General features: G+C 40.2%; 1 protein-coding gene and 1 long non-coding RNA gene across 2 annotated transcripts; one reads left to right on the forward strand and one right to left on the reverse strand.

Moving 5' to 3' along the window:
- Window positions 1-178: 178 nt before the first annotated feature.
- On the reverse strand, window positions 179-760 carry LOC134284649 (uncharacterized). The gene has a single exon (XM_062843657.1). It carries the CDS (start codon window positions 758-760, stop codon window positions 179-181), a length of 582 nt encoding a protein of 193 aa, XP_062699641.1.
- Window positions 761-5,505: 4,745 nt separating this feature from the next.
- LOC134284650 (uncharacterized) lies at window positions 5,506-17,456 on the forward strand. The gene is made up of 2 exons (XR_009995859.1): window positions 5,506-6,087; window positions 17,182-17,456. It is a non-coding gene; the product is annotated as an uncharacterized LOC134284650 (long non-coding RNA).
- The last annotated feature ends 409 nt before the right edge of the window (window positions 17,457-17,865 follow it).

The following is a 17,865-nucleotide window of genomic DNA, read 5'->3' on the forward strand; positions in this document are numbered from 1 at the left end:
GCCTATCTTGATGCATGAAAAATTCCTTGCCTGAATTGCTCAAGAAACCGGTTTTTCTTCCATCGCAGTACGCAGTTGCGAAGAAATGACAATTCAAATGGCAGTCACCGAAGAAAGTTTCTGCCAGGAATCACTCAAGAAGTTTCTTGAGCAATTCCTTTTGAACTCGAAACTGCGCTTAACCTACGATACCTATCATCTTCCGGAACTCCACATGCTTCAGTCTCGCCAACGGCTTTGTGAATCCATCCGCTGGGTGTTCTCGTGTAGAGATATAGCCAAGTTTGATGTCGCCATTTTCAATAGAGTCCTTGACGAAATGATAACGGATGGATGCATGCTTGGTCCGGGGTCTGAATCCATTATTTCCGAAGATACAGATTGCGGATTGGTTGTCACACAATACCGGTACCACCTGCTTACCATCTATTTGTTCCAGTAGCTGTTGCCACCAGAGAGCCTCTTGAACCGTTGCCGACAATGCCATAAACTTCGCCTCACAGGACGACAACGCCACGGTTGCTTGTCGTTTTACGCTCCAGGAAACAGCTCCTCCCATCTTCATGAAAATGTAGCCCGTAGTTGATTTCCGCGTATCCACGTCTCCTCCCCAATCCGCATCGGTATTGCCGGTCAGTTGCGAGGTGCCATTCGCCGAATATTCCAATCGTGCTTCAGTGATTCCACGAAGATACCGCAGAATTCGTTTTACGGCCTCCCAGTGCCGCTGTCCTGGATCGCTGCAAAATTGACTCACCATGTTTACCGCATACGCAATACACTAAATTCTTTTTTACACGATCTTTTTTACGCGGTTTTATTTTACACGATTTTTTTACACGATTTTCTCAAAATTACGCGATGTGTTTTTGGAAAGATTCTTCTCTCCTGGTCGCAATTTACTTCCGATGGGGCTAAAATTTCTACCAGAGATCTCTCTTATCATCCTTGATACCCTGTCAAAATTTTAGGATGATCCGATAAAAGAAGTTTTGAAAACTTTTTTTACACGATTTTTTTTACGCGGAACAAAAAATCGCGAAAAAACAGAATTTAGTGTATCCGGTCGGGTTGCTTGAGCCGCATATAATAGGGAGCCAACTGCCTCCTTGAACGGAACAGCTTTCATCGCTTCTGCTTCTTCAGGAGTACTGGGGCTCATCGTTTTGTTTAGCTTCAAACTTGCATCCGCAGGAGTTGACACAGCATTACTATTTGCCATATTGAATCGCTTCAAAATTTCCTCAATGTAGTTCTTCTGATCGATGAAAATCTTGCCTTTCTCGCGATCTCTAGTTATGCGCAATCCCAGACAAAATTTTGCTTCGCCTAAATCCCTCATTTTGAATCTGCTATTTAGGAAACGTTTCAGCTTCAGCTATATTTCCGCATCGTTTGAAAAAATCAAAAAGTCGTCCACATATACGGCAATAAAAGTAATTCGATCTCCTTTAATGATAAAATACAGGCTCGAATCTTGACTAGATCTTGTAAGGCCGAATTCTTGTAGTGCTTCGCCCAGCTGGTTATTCCAAACCCTGCTCGATTGTTTGAGCCCGTATAACGCACGCTTCAGCTTACACACCTTCTTTGGGTCGCCAGTAAAGCCTTCAGGTTGCTCCATGTAAATATCCTCATCCTTCAACTTGCATTGCAAAAATGCTGTAACTGCGTCCATTTGCTCGATGTCCAAATTGAACTGCACCGCTAAGGCCAACAGGTAGCGAATCGTGGAATACCGTACAACTGGTGAATAGACTACGGTGTAATCAATTTCGGGTCGCTGCGAACATCCCTTCACTACCAGCCGCGCTTTGTGTCGTTCCACGTGTCCATCAGCTCCACGTTTGGTTTTAAAAATTCATTTTGATCGAATCGCCTTTCTGCCTGGGGGAAAGTCGGTCAACTCCCAAGTTTCATTCTCCTACAGAGCTCAGATTTCATCCCCCATTGCTTGTTCCCAGCCTGTGGTCATCTCGCTGTAACGCCTCGGTAACTGTTTGCGGGTCATCATGGTCGATCATTGCCACATCCAACTGCTGGGGAAAATCTGGGACAGTATTTTGACTATAACACACAAAATCGGTATACTTGCCTGGAAATATCCGCTCCCGACCGCCTTAACTTCAATTTGCTCTTCTGGCTCAATCCAGGTATAGAGTTCCATGAAATCAACTGGTTGTTGTTCGCACGCCAATGAGGAAAACGATCCAAACTCGCCTTCGCTCACTATCACCACGTCTCGACTGATGATGACATCCTTTAGATCCGGGTCGTAGATTCTGTACCCCTTGGAGTTCTCGGCATATCCGATAAAGATTCCTTCCATAGCCTTCGAATCGAACTTCCTTCGCCTCTGTTTGGGAATGTGATACATTGCTCTTGAACCGAAAACTTTTAGATGTTGAAGATTCGGCTTCCTTTGGGTCCACGCCTCTTCTGGAGTAATTGCTTCTAACGATCTGGTCGGACATCGGTTTACTAAGTAAGCTGCTGTCGATATTGCCTCCGCCCAAAATTTCTTCGGTAACTGCGCATCCGTCAACATGGATCTTGCTTTTTCAACGAGAGTCCGGTTCACGCGTTCCGCGGTTCCATTTTGTTCCGACGTATACGGACACGATGTCTGGTGAACAACTCCATCATGCTTCATGCTGCCTTTCATTCTTGAATTTACGAATTCTGTTCCATTGTCGGTTCGCAGGATCCTCAGTTTCCGTCCAGATTGACGCTCCGCCATCGCTTTGAAGTCCTAGTACGCTTCAAACAACTGACCCTTCTGTGGGGTATGAACAAAGCTGAGTAGCATTTCCCATGCGTGTATTTCCCCTAGCAAGCATCAGTGACAGCCAGCACCATGACGGGGTCGTCGTCAGTGTGATGCTGCCTGATTGACGAGTGGACTGTTGGCGGGGCAAGTCGCCATCACCGTGAGGTTCCGTATTATGCCAAGTGATTCTACTGCAGTTTGCTAAGATGGCTGGGAACGGATTGTTCCAGTGGGTTGCCCGGTATTCACACCTTCGATGTCAAGAAATAAACGAACACTTTTCGACTTGCATCATCCGTAAAAGTTAGGAAATAACGGCTTCCTCCTATCGACGGTACTTCAACGGGTCCACATACGTCCGCATGAACTAAATCCAGCAAACCTTTTGCTCTCGACATACTTGAACAAAACGAGTCTTCTGCCTGTTTGCCTTTGACACACGACGCACATTCCAGCTTAGGTTCAGTTCGATTCCATCCACCATTGTTGCCAGTTTGTACATACAGGGGATGGCCAAAATGTTTGGGATAGGCAACTTTTTTTCTCCCACAAAAAAATCCAACATGCTGTAACTTTTTATAGAGTGCATCAAAAAATCTCAAATTTTGACTGTTTGTCACCCTATTATATGTGCATCATTGGTACAAATTTGGGCTCGATTGAATAATTTTTCGCGAAGTTAGAACCGTTCCGGTAAAACACTATTTTTTAGACAACTAGTTTTTGAACTAGAATGACAGCTCAAAAATGAGTTGTCTGAAAAATAGTGTTTTACCCGAACGGTTTTAACTTTGCGAAATAATAACCAATCGAGCCCAAATTTGTACCAATGATGCACATATAATAGGTTGACAAACAGTCAAAATTTGTGATTTTTTGATGCGTCCTATGAAAAGTTATAGCATGTTGAACTTTTTTGTTATAGAAAAAAAAGTTGCCTATCCCAAACATTTTGGCCATCCCCTGTACATTGTTGATTCAAATGTCGTGCCAAATTCCATCATCAACGTTGAACACCATCATCAGGCCTTTCTTGCAAATTTTGTTCACCGATAAAAGTTTGGTTGCCAAATCAGGAACTTGTAGAACGTCTTTGATTTCGATTGGACCTTCATCGAGCTCGAGTTCCACTTTGCAACTTAGCAACAGATGCGATCGACTGATTATTTGCTGTGTCAATCGAGTGCACCAGGTCTTCCTGTTTCGAAAAATTTTCCCAGCTTGTGGTCATATGCGAACTTGCTGCAGAATCGAATAACCGAGCATCCTCCTTTCCGCTCTCCATGGTTAGCATAGCACACAAAGCACTTCTCTTGAGCTTCTAAGTTCTAAGAGTCTAACCCTGCTTCTGGAGACAATTTGCAGCAAAATGCCCGAACTTCTTGCATGTAAAGCACGCTCCTGTTTTCTTCTCCACCTTGGGTTACCGTGGTTTTTGCTTCGTGTACAACGCTCCTTCACTTGACGTCTTCAACGGCCATTTAACATCCTGCAATATCTTCGCCTTCACAACGTCCGCCGAAAGTTCGATTCCCGATGCTTGAAGCCCCATGATCATTGGGTTGTAGTATTCCGGGAGTCCTTTAATCAGCAACGACGCCAACCACTGGCCATTAACTTCGAATCCGATCTCGCTCAAGCTGTTCGTCGTGGTTACTAGTTCGTCGTCATAATCCTTCACACAGGCACATTCTTCAAGCTTCACGGATGTTAATCTGTCCAGCAGGCCGAATCTTCGCAGCAGATCGTCGTCCTGGAACGCCTTCTGGAGTGCATCCCACGCTTCTTTCGATGTCTTCACTCGCTGTACTAGGCTGTAGTTGTTCTTCTACTTAGGCAAATCGTCGCCAACGCCCTCTCGTCCAGGTCCGGGTCGATCGCTTGATTTTGTTCCGCTTTGACCGCTCTCCAGGAGCCCTCTCGTACCAATATCATCTTCATCGCGAACGCCCATGATGCATAGTTCTGTCGTTCTCGCAACTTCTCGATGGCCGGTAGACTCACTGGGTTTCCACAGGCACGCCCATTTGCGCCGGATAAGCCGCTGCTTCCTGCAGTTCCTCCAGTATTAAAAGATGTCGTCCTCGTACTTCCGCTTCCGTCACCTCTTCCATTTTCTGAAACTAGCTTTCCGTTGTCTTCAGTACTTCATACTTCCTACTGCAGGCACACTGGGCCCATAACCACTTGCAGAGGAAATAATAACGTGTGGTGTGTGCAGTGTCTAAACAAGGAATGATTTTATTTTTCACATCTATTGACTAGCTAATAACAAACTCGGTTTCTAAGATCTATAACTAAATCGTAGGTTACTACAATCGCACGCTACGCCTCAACAGAAATCATTGAGCTAGTCCTTGAGGAATCCCGGAAGCAATACCATGAAAAATTCCTAAGGAAATCCTAGGAGAGCTTTCTTAACCTAAAAAAAAATCTGAAGAAATCCATGCCTGCTAATTCTTATTCATTGGTTCATGTCAAGTGCGTTGCTCAAGTGAGATTTTCAACTGACTGGAATCAAGTCACTTGCACTGTCTAAACTAGGCATTACATCATTACAATATGTAATGTTTGGAAACTGTTCAATGCGTATGGATTGAATTTTCGCCTTACAACTTTGTAACTGGTGATTTCAAATTATATTTTAGATCCAACTTTCTCGCAACCTCAAACCAGCTTGTAAAAGAAAATTGTTCACCTAGCATTTCGAATCAAGCGAGAGCATAAAACATACGCAACATAACGCCTGCCAGCAGCGCCCAGTATGTTTTCGATCGAAAGGGGAGGGAATATCACTTCACACACAGCCACACTGTGGGTATCTGACGGGTGAAGTTTGTTTCGGATAGAAACATAAGATTCGATGTGTTGGTTTCATCGACCCATCCAATATTCTACAAGTCCGCACGATTTGCATCGGTATTTTTTCGTTCTCTCGGTCGACCGTCCGTCAGTCCATTGCGATTTCTTCTTGAGTTTGGTTTTGGTGTGTCTCGTCCGTCGTGTGTTTTGTCCGTCGATCGTCTGTCTGATCCAGATCATCAGTCAGTAGCGCCGCCGTCTCACGCGAAATTTGTCATCGCGCGACCCAGTCCCACTAGTCGTCGTCGTCGCCGTGTCGTGTCAGGCGTCAGGGAATATTTTTCGTGATTTCCATTTTGATTGGGAAAATCCTCGAGTGTCGAGTGGGGCGTGTGTTGTGAAAAATATAAACGAAAAAATCTAGTCCTCGCGGCGGCTGGGGAAGGCCCCAGAGAAAACGAAACAATAAACGTATGTAGGTACGTGGTGTGTCCAAGAAAGTGAAGAAGAAAAAGGTCTGTGTGAATCATCTGTTGGAGGACTTTGTTTCGTTTTTGGCTCGATGGTGATTGATGTCGAAACGGAAAGTGCTAGTTTTAGTGGGACTCCAGTGGATAATCTAATTACTGTGCTTGTAGCACTCACCTAAAAACATATCATGTGCGTTCCAATTTTGATCGATCTGGTGCAATTATAATTTTATTTAGGCCACTTTTGGATTTCGTTGTGTTGCGTTCGAGTACGGAATAGAAAAAGTTACTCCAGTGGAATCAAACAAAGAAACGACATCAAAGGCGGAAAAAGTGCGAAATAATCTTGAAAATCCGAGTTCAATGTCAAATTTGGGATGATAAGTTACTTTTGTGCAATTTTTCCCTTTTACATACATGTTGGTATGGGCCCATCCATACGTGTGGTGTTCGTGTGCCCCGCAATGATATGGGTGGATAATGTTCTGGATCCTCATCATCATCTTTGCGTTTTCGTTCGTTCCCGTTCCCGTGGCCGATGATCTCATTCATACTCACCACACATTCAGTCTTGGTCGGTCGGTCGCCCCCGTTGCATAGTGGTGGTTGTGTTAGGTGACTGCCTTGTTTACTTGTTTGAGGTTCTTCACAGCAGCGCTCGCACCCACCCCCTCGACGGTCCGTGGCTGAACACTGGTCCCTGGGCTTTAGCGAGAACTGTAAACAGTAGAGCACACAGGTTTGATATGAATGTGTTGGTTGCATGTCGAGAAGAGTAAATTATTATTGTACGGTGGGCTTTTGCAGACTTATTCATGCATAATTTTATAACATTCTGTGGTAATAGTAATTTGTTGTTTATTGGATACGTTAGCCTATTAGTTTTACAAACTATACATCAGGTCAACGATACACATCAGTTCCCCCATTCATATGCAAACCAATATTTTATTAAGAGAAAATCGACCACAATGAATACGAAAGATAGAGCTATAGGGGATAGACAAATATTTAATGATCATGGCAGGTATAGTGTTCAATAAATGTTCAACTAGCTGTAACTTTTCGAAAAGTGCATCATATATTACTGTAAGTTGATCAACTAGTTGTGTATCTGGTCTATACTTGGAAAAGATTGGATCATTCTACACGAAGTTAAAAACGGTCTAGAAAAAAGTATAATTATCCTATTTATTGAGCTTTTATATCTCCGAATTCGATGAACCGATAGCAATGAAATTTTGAGTATTTATGACTAATATAATGAGCTTTGAAGAACGTTTGACTTAACTTGAAATATTAACCATTACGCTCACGCTTTGTACCATAAGCGTGTACTGCTCATCGTGCGTGTACTCAGCACACGACGCGACCGCTCCCGGATGAATAAGAAGAAAAATAAGCCCGAGCAGCGGAGAATAGCAAACTAATAACAACAAAATCACATAGCTTGTTTTTATATCATAGTTTGTTATTGTTAACTTACCAAAACATATCTTTTTAATAACATGTTTTGTTGGGCAATCTTATTTTGTTATGTTCAAGTTATTGGGATATATCCACAAGATAACATTTCAATAATATATGTATTTTGTTGTAGAACAAGTTTAGTTATTATTCTACAATATAGAATGTACAAATCCGTAATAATTAGCGAAAAAGCCGTAACCAACAAAATGTACACAATTTGAGTAATTTCAGGAGTGAAAAGATGCTAGATTTGTCTTCTAAATGCTCACAAAGTTTCCTTGATATCACTTTTCTAACTATTGAAAATCACTGATTGAGTGAAAGGCATAATTCCATTCTATTCCAAACGAACAAAAACAAGAATTACGCCTTCTACTCCTTTGTTTTGTTTGGTGTTTTGTTTACGAAAGTGAAAGGTGAAACTGAAATCAACACGTAAACACGGCGAAAGCAAATGGCGAAATTCTGTCAAAATCATAAACAAGGCGAATAGTAAAAGGCGATTCTGAAAATGATATCGATTCGAGGCACATAGTATTGGGCCTAAATAGGAATTGAAATTGTATCAGCCAAATTCGATTGTTGTTTTCGCAATGTTATTGCTTTGTCAGTTACGCCCTATTCGCGAATTACTCCGGATATCTTTCTGTAGTGTGAGATTGAAATTTATTTTTCCCCCATTCTCATGATATATAACTAGTTAACAAAATAAAACGAAAGTCGTGAACTTCTGTCAACATCCATAAATTAAAAGCTGAATATAATAACATTCGATCGTCTGAATGCAGGTTTTGCGTCAGATTGATGAAATTCAAGATATTGGCGAGTTTTAGGGACAATCTCCTTAAATTTCAGCAAAATTTTCAAAACTATGAAGAAATGCATCTTTTTTCAATAAAACAATATTTAAAAATTCTTTCTGAACGTTCATTTGACATATCATATGTGGGCGAGTTACAGTAAAAAAATAACGCAATCGAAGCATTTATTACGGAGAATGAGATGTGTAAAGTGAGCAACTTTGCTTAAAAACAGAACAAAAATCGATTTCAAATCATCAACCTTGTATGGAAAGTCGAAAAAACTTCCGCTCTATTGTAATTTTTTTCCTTCGCGTTTTCGAACTCAGGACACGATTCTACCCCAAAAATGATCATCAGCTTACCGAGTTCAAAAATGCTGTAAACTAGTGTAAGGTACACCGGGGCTAGTTGAAACGGGTGGGGCAAGATGAACAGCGGGTTAACATGATGTTATCCAATGATGGTGAACTGCTTGAATGCCATAACACATAGTTTTTTATTCAAACAATCAAAAAGGAAGAAAAATGTCCAAATTTTATTGAAATTTATTTCAAAACTTCGTGTTTCATCTTGCCCCGGTGTACTTTAATCAAATTAAAAAAAAATAATTGAGGGGTTAGAAGCAAAGGAGTGTAAGTTACATAAGCCCACTTTCGAAATTAAATTAAAATTTTTCAGCAATTTTTAATCGCATACAAAATGTATGGAGTTTCGAAATCGACCCAATTTTCTACGATTTTTTGTATTTTTTTTAAACATCGTAACAATAATTATCGTAAATAGTTAAAAATATCTTTAAAAACTTCCTGAAAGCTTGAAATCTGTAGCTTTTTTTTTTCTTATGCTTAGCTCAAAATCGACAAAACGGTCTCTTACACCCATTTGCATCTGGGCCCCTCAAAAGCTGTACTATGGCCACTTGTATCAAAACGTTGGCTCAGGAATAACGTTCCCCTACTGTTGAGAGATTTATGCCTCTCTAAACAACAGCGTTAATCATCGTTTAATAGAATGGAAAAAGGGAAACTTTGGATTAAAGAGGACTTTCTTTTTAAAAGACAGCGAAAATATGTGTGATAATCAGAAAACCCAGAGAAAATGTTCCTGAATTAATACGAAAGATGCAGCTTCTTCTTCTTTATGGCTCTACGTCCCCACTGGAACTTAACCTTCCTCGCTTTAACTTAGTGTTCTTTGAGCACTTCCGCTGTTATTAATTGAAGTGCTTTCTTTGCCTGCCTTTCCATGAATTTGTATATTGTGAGGCAAGCACAATGATAAATTTTCGAGCACAACGAGGAAAGTTTTCCGACTGGAACATGAATCGAATCCGTCGTCTCCGGATTGGCGATCCATAGCCCTAACCACTATGCTAACTAAAGACCCCGAAAGATGGAGCTACTTTATAGAAATACAAACACACTCAGCAAAGTAAACTAACGAAATTTATCAAAATATCTTATGAATTTTAGCCGTAACTAAAAGTAAGGATGCGACAATAATACTGTATAGAAATTGATCGTGCTTGTTATAACTAAATTTATAAAATAAAAAATCTCAAAAAGATGCTAGCTGGAATCGATTTATGAACACCGCACGCAAGAAAATCCGTTCCGATATACGTGCACTCTCAGTCACGGCAACGGGAACAACGATAACAACAATAAGAAATGTATACCGTGAGCTAGATGTCACGGTCTCTAGAACGCTCATATGGACAGCTGGAACTAGTTCCAGTTGACGGTGTATATTTGCTTGTTCTCATCTTTGCGTTTGTTTGTTCACGTTTATCAGAACGGATTTTTTAGCGTGCGGAATCACTGAGCTTGTGCTTTACGCACACGGCTTTCGACGCTTGAGGATACCGTGTTGTTAAATATGTATAAAAACAAGCTGTGAGTCGGTTATGCGTCATAGACCGACGTTATGAAATTCATTCTAATCTTTGAGAGCGTCCCCTCCTATGTCTCACTTTTTGTATGAGACCTCTGAAATTTTTGTATGGGTTGTCGCACTTCACTGAACCACCCACCCCTCCCCCTTAAGAGCGTGGCGTAATTTTTAAAGTTTCCCTTTATGAATTTGTTCATTAGGCCATTGCATATGTTAGACCTTATTATAATTCTAACTTTATTTAGCCAAGTTAAATAAACAAACTTGGCCAAAAATTGGAATCCGTTGCCCAAGAATATATTGATGGAATTACCTCGTGTCATTTGGAGGTCAACTAGAGCAAATTATTAATCAAAATTAGGTTTTGGAAGCTTTGTCAGAGTTCTTCTGATCTGCCTGTTCCTCACTGAATATGCCTCTTTAGTTGTAAACACACAACACGTTTCATGAAACCATTACTAAATCAAGCTAAATAAATGTATCAAATTGAATTTCAGCTACTGTTTTAATAATTGAACAATTGAAAATGCCGCATCAATATTTTGTGAAAAAACATGTTTCTGTCGATTTAGGGCCTTCTGTACTCCACCCACACACCTCATCATCACTAACAAAAAGCGCAACATCGAGCTTTCCGATAGTGGCGGTGATATGTGTGGGTGGATCCAAAAAGGCCCTAAGATGACAGAATCGTGTTTGTTTACGCAATGTTGATGAGGCCTTTTCAATTGTTGATCTTGAATTGTTAAACTTTGAATATGGCCCAGGTAACCACTAAGCATTTGAATAAGCCGTGCAGCAGACCGTATGAGGCATTTGAACTGCTTGCTGCCTTACATAAGCAGTTCGAATGCATAGCTGCCTTGAAACAGCATAAGCTGTGCTATTCAAAAGCTTTCGGCTATTATTTAGCATTTCAACTGTTTGAGGTGTTTTCGCTGGGAAGCAATCAAAATGCTTTTCAACTGCTCTACAAATGCTAAAAGCAAAGTGTGTGGGGGGATATGTTATGCATTTGATAGCACATGTTGCCTCTCTCTTACAGAATCTATGCCTCGGTTGACAAATTTGGACATTGAGTTGCTTATTCGTTTTTTCCTTATTCATCTAAAAGCTCCGAAGCAAACATTGCTGCAGATAGTTTGGATTGCCATCGAGAAATTACCCTACCTTATTTTGTCGGAAAATGTGCACCAAATTGGTGGATCTTCAGCGGATCGTAGGATTATTCTAAAGAGGGAATGAAAATGCTTTAGAGGTTCGACTGGGAAGTTGACTTATTTTTCGGGGATTTCGGCTTTCAGTCAAAGAAAAGCGTTGATTTTCTTATCTCATCGCCAACGTTTCGATCCTGATGTTGGGATCTTCTTCAGGGCTCGGAATTAATCAATTTTGCCTAATCCAGTGTACATCTCACTGAAACACGACAATCAACCGTGAGATGTACACGGGATTAGACAAAATTGATTAATTTCGAGCCCTGAAGAAGATCCCAACATCTCGATCGAAACGTTGGCTATGAGATAAGAAAATCAACGCTTTTCTTTGACTGAAAGCCGGAATCCCCGAGAAAGAAAATGCTTTACACCCTATGAAATGTCTCTTTGTAAACATGTTTAGTTTGACACTGAAGCTGTTTTTCTACCACTCTTTATATTGGGGAAAAAAAAGCGCACGCCATCAGACCGACTGTAGCATATCCTGGAGCGTGGAGCAGCAGCTTGAGTAGAAAACATGATTGGATGATCACCGGGCCGTCAGTTCAAAACCCGATAACACCAAAAAGAAGCAAAAAAGTACCACTCAAATCAGCCGAAGTGTGTGGGAAATGAAGTGGGATCGTCGAAAGAGCGAGAAGCAGACGTAAATATATTTTTATTTTGTTTTGCTCGACGAGGCGTTACGCTTCTTTGACATTTTGATACAACGTTCCCCTGAAGTTGCACTCAGACAGCCTGCTGTTGGATAGCACTTCAGGCGTATATACGGTCAATTAGCATTAAATGCCTTGTCATAAGGGCAACTATAATGCTGTAGGAATACTGTTTGAAATGCTTACTTATATCTTGGGAAATTAATTAATTAAGAGGTTGATCAAGGGGAATGACATATCCTTTTCTAACCGGAATATCCGCATTTATCCGTTTCTAACCGTCGCTAACCGCGTCTAATCGCTGCTCACTTAGCAGCTGGCTTAGCAACGGTTAGCGACGGTTAGAAACGGATAAATGCGGATATTCCGGTTAGAAAAGGATATGTCATTCCCCTTGAGGTTGATAAGGAGAAGTATGTAGCCATTTTTTTTAAGTTCTTTTTACGTCTTACATTGAGTGTAAAATCAGCTTGAGAACATAAAAAATAGTTCTAATAATTAGAACTATTTTTTATGTTCTCAAGCTGATTTTACACATCAAATATTATTCAATGTAAGACTTAAAAAGAAGAACTTAAAAAAATGGCTACATACTATTATTATCAAAATTATAAAAAATATGTAAAATGTGTTTTCTTTCAGGATGGCTTGTCGTCACTATGATTACAGTCCATCGGCTCAACTGAAAACGCAAACCCTAAAACAAAACTGTTAATAATGTTTACCGCACATAAAATTTATGCTGAAGAAAAAGCATGATCATTACTAGTTAGATATTTCGCCAAGCCCACCGTACTAAGATTATCACTACAACCATAACGACCCCGACTATGGTGTAACTTACCCATCACAACACATCGTTCTACTGCCACACATATGAGTAGGTAACTCATACTTCGACAAATCCGTAACAACAATACTCACGCCAGTTGCTAATCCAGCCAAAGCACGCGGAGGGATCTATCGAGTGTTGGTAGGTACAGTCCTAGGATACAGTCAACTCTCGGATAGTGTGGGAAGTATCTTTACTTTATAATGCTTTCATAAAAGATTTTAGTTCTTGTTGGACTGTTGTGGCTTTCTAAGTCTATCAGATTTAAATGACTGATTTGGCACAGCCAGACGCTTCGGTCTCGCGTGTTGGACCTTATCCCTTAAAAAATCCTATACACGGAACCGAAACGTCGGGCTATGCCAAACTAGCCGTTTCAATCTTATAAACTTGGAAACCCACTACAGTTCAACATTGTTTCATTTCATTCGAATTGTTAACATTGATAACAATTATTATTAACATGCTCTCTATATAGATAGTATACTGTAGCCTACCTGCAATGTTACAAACTGATGGAGGAATGTGCTGAATGTGATGGAAGTTATTTTTTGTTTACAACGAACACAATTGACGATTAAAAGTAGAGGTTATGTCGTGAAAATTTGGAAGTTTGAAAGGGAAATACCAGTTCTCTGTCAACTTAATCATCAATGTTTCGGTAAATCGATTTTTTCTGCCCGATTTTCACAAAAAAAAGATTATCTGTAATGACTCAATCACTAAAATACGAAATGGGATTTCACAAAACATAACCTCTCTTTAGGAGGCCAATGTAACAGTTTAACTGAGAGTGAGTAATGATAGTTCAGTGGCGTGTGGCTCTCTGAAACTTTCTCTTCGCCGGTATTAACGATAATGAATTTTCTTGGAATTCTTGGTTTTTATCATGTTATTTCAGAGAAAATTATATTGATAAAAATTATCACTTCTAAAATTCCGTTACCTGCAAAATGATTGTTTTTGCAAATTTTAAACAATAAATAAATCATTAAATGATTCGATTTTCCTCAATTTCTCCCTTTGTTTTCCCAAACCTTTCTTCTTCTTCTTTATGGCTCGACTTTCGCATTGGAACTCGGCCTCTCTTCAATTTAGTGTTCTTAGAGCACTTCCACAGTTATTAATTGAAGGGCTTTATTTGCCTGCCATTCAAGCTGCCATTGCATGAAACACATTCAAAAAATCCTCCAGTATCTTTGTCTTTGTCCGTTTTACGACCGAAGCGACTGTTAAACGTTTAATTTCTCCGCCGATATATTTACGTTTATTTCTTGAGTATTCCGGTGATATTATTGCTTCAACTGCGTCTACTTTGTAGAAATTTGCCAGCACTATCGTTTTCTAGTGGACATATTGCGATAAAGACCTCTTTCAACCGTGAAATGTCCGAATTAAAATCAACGGTGCGCGAGAAAGATGTAAAGTGCAAAAAATGCTCCATTTGTATTTATACCGAGTTCAAGCTGTATTCTGTGTGCAGTGGTCCTTGTGGTGGTTCATTTCACATATCATGCATTGATATGAGCAAAGAACAACTGCGAAACCGAACGCAAGGTGTGTTATGGATGTGCGCAGAATGTCTACCGGCTTTTTACGATTGGAGAAACGCCCAGTTTAAGCCGCCAGCTCCCGTGGATACAAGTCAAATACATTCGGATATAGCTGAACTGAAAGCCCAGGTATCAGTAATTTTAGATACTCTGCAGCGAACCACCGTGAATGATAACTCATCAGCAAACGTGTCTATACGCCATTCGACTCCGATCAGTTCTGTGATGCAAAACGGAACAAACGAAACCTACGACTACGAAGGGGAACGAAATCAGAACGATCGAATAGAGCAAAGCGATGACAGACAAACAATACCGGATGATCGCTGTTTTTCGTTGCTGTTGACCAACATCGACAACGCCACTTCAGAGAGTGATATTACGACTATGGTTTCTCGATGTCTGGGAGTCCCGACTGCAGACTGTTTAAGCGTAGTGAAATTAGTTTCCAGACGAACTAATTACCGGCTACTGGAGTATATTTCATTCAAAATAACGCTGAAATGGAGATGGAAGGACCTAGCCATGCAGCCGTCTACTTGGCCCGTTGGAATCGAATATCGAGAATTTGAACACCGTCAAAGGAATACTTGGAAGCCTTAAATATTATCAATTGTGCGTTTATTGTTTAAACTATTTGGATAATTTATGTTATACACTCGTAGCACAATTATGGGTCACTCAAGGAATAATCATTTCATAATATGAACCGTTTTACATACAAAAATAACACTTTCATTATTTTTATTTTATATTCTCTTCATTAAAACTCCTTTTTAATGTTTTATATAAAAAATTGCTTGTAAAATTCACTTTAGACGGTGAAAATTACTAAAATGTTGGTGAATAATGAAAACCACAATAATGGGTCAAAATTGGCTGTGTAACAATTATGGGTCAATTTGTTGCCTAATATGGGTCACTCATAAGGAATCGGCTCAATAACAATGTTTTGTCCATTTTTTCACTGAATAATCACTTATTCTCGATAGATCAACCATAGTAGAATCTAAAACTGGTCTCAAACCTCTTTACAAAGCGTGTTTTCACGATTTGGAATCAATTTTTCAAAATGGGGACAAAATCTTCAACACAGCCACCGATAAACGCCTAAAAGTATGCAATGCTCATGTACACAGAACTGTCAATATTATGCTGCACAAAAAGTGACCCATAATTGTGTGATTTTCGGTGTTCCTTGGCACAATAATGAGTCACTTAAATTTTCCCTGAAATGAGCTTTAATTCGCTGCAGCCACATGAATTTCTACATTTAGAACGTTAATTATACATTTGTTCTGGTGACGATACCATTTTGCACTTGAAAATCACTGAAGTTCGCTTTTACAGAGCTTACGAAAGCAGCGCACACACTTTCCGATATTCACAATCGAAGCGTTACTTTGACAGATGGTTTTGCGCCGAACAAAAAAATATCAAAAATATGTATGTTTGGACGTATAAGCCCGTGTGCGATACGTATAGTGACACAAAACAAATCAACTTATGAACAAAAAATGATAATGGCTAACAAAAGCTTGCAATTAATTAGTATTTATCTATTAAAGTGAAAAGTGACTAATAATTGTGTGTGACCCATAATTGTGCAATGACTGTAATTACTGTTGTTATTTTTCGTTGTTTATTGTATATGTATGAGGTTATGAAATTGAATGCTTTTGTACGCTGTTAATCTAATTTAGGATTAGAATATTCAATAAGACTATCAAGTCAGTTGGATTAATACAAATAAATAAATAAATAAATAAATAAATAAATAAACACATTGTGTGGCAAGTACAATGATACTCTATACCCAGGGAGTCGAGATTTTTTTTTTCGACCGGAACGGGAATCGAACCCTTCGTCTCCGAATTGGCGATCCATAGCCATCATCACTAGGCTATCTGGAGGTATCCCATCCCGTAAATACCCAAATGGCAGTGCAATTCCAGTATTTACTGTACGTTTTCCGCTGCCTTCGCACACAGCTTCAAATCTTCGAGTCCACTGTCTGTTTCTGGTGTGTCTGCTCTCGGCTCACGGTCTTTTCCAGCAGTTCACCGTCAGATTCCAAACACTATCGTCGCGGGGAGTGAGTCGTATGGTTCATGACTAACTAGTAATCGGGGTGTCGATGAAGTTGTGCTTTTGTTGTTGTTGTTGTTGTTGTTACTGTTGCTGATTGTTGTCTTTCCCTCATTTGACAGTTGTTCGCGTTATCGCTGGTTCTGTTGAGCAAACATTCGCATACTGATGGTCGTCGCGTCGCGGGGCAAAATTTATTGATTTGTTATCAGCCCAAGCAAAGGTAAAGACGATGATATAGGGAACCACCCGTCTTCTTCGTTGGCCAGTAATGTGAACATTCGTTAACTCGACTGTAGAAGTGAACAAATTGCTCTGCGTTTGATCGAAACCGGAGGCCGTTTATCAGTCGAATTCGGCTGTAATCGCGTACAAAAATATGTAGTGCAATTTTCTCTTCGGTGGTTCTTTCGCGTTATCAATTTCAAAAAATAGCGACAAGTTTTTCGGGTGGTCGTGTGATAGATTTGATGAAGAATTCAGCGATGCAACGTGGCGAAATTAATGTGAATTATAGCTCCGTTCGATCATTATCGGAAAGGTTAAAATTGAATCAAGTGGTATCACATAATTGGGAAGCCCTTGTACGAAGTGTTCATATCAATAATAGCCAAATTTTGCCACCAGGTAAAGTGAATATGCAGTGAGATTTTGTGGAACAAGGTTAATGCCTTTCGAATCACACGACTGAAGAAAAACAGTGAATTGCAGCAATTACCTACATGGAAAAGTGAAAAAAAAAGCAGAAGCAGAACCCCCCGAGCCCAGCTGAATCAATGCATCTAGAGACGGTGATTCCGTCATTCAGTTGCGAGAACACAAGTAGCGGAGTCTAATGAACAGGAACATGAAGCGACAGCTGGAGAAGTTTAAGGAGGAGATCAAGTCCAACCTGACAAGGTGAGTCACGTTAATCATCGAGCTTAAAATAGGCGCGTACCATACCTACCATTTCAACCGAGGGAGATTTGTGCGAACCTTGGGCGGGTACTATTGCAGAATTCTCGTTTTGACATCTGTTTTATACCGCTAATCGCAAATGACGATGATGATACACCACGTTGTTGACGTGCTTGCACGGATTGTTGTTGTAGGAACAGACCGCATACCTCTACGTCTACTCTACTCAATTCGAGGAGAACGGGTTTTTGTTTTCCAGTATTTGTTTTGATTGCCTCATCGTCCAATGTGAAGTAGGTAGGTGCTATTGTGAAGCATGTGCCGCGTCTGAGCTGTTTGATTGATTTTAGCTGTGTTTAGTTATGGATCAATTTTGGTCATTTATTGGTCATAATTTTATGAAGCGATTAG

Source organism: Aedes albopictus, unplaced genomic scaffold (assembly GCF_035046485.1).
Source record: "Aedes albopictus strain Foshan unplaced genomic scaffold, AalbF5 HiC_scaffold_411, whole genome shotgun sequence".
Taxonomy (NCBI): domain Eukaryota; kingdom Metazoa; phylum Arthropoda; class Insecta; order Diptera; family Culicidae; genus Aedes; species Aedes albopictus.

Excerpts from the sequence above, each read along its gene's own strand:
- LOC134284649 (XM_062843657.1), bottom strand. The coding sequence starts at position 760 with ATGGTGAGTCAATTTTGCAGCGATCCAGGACAGCGGCACTGGGAGGCC.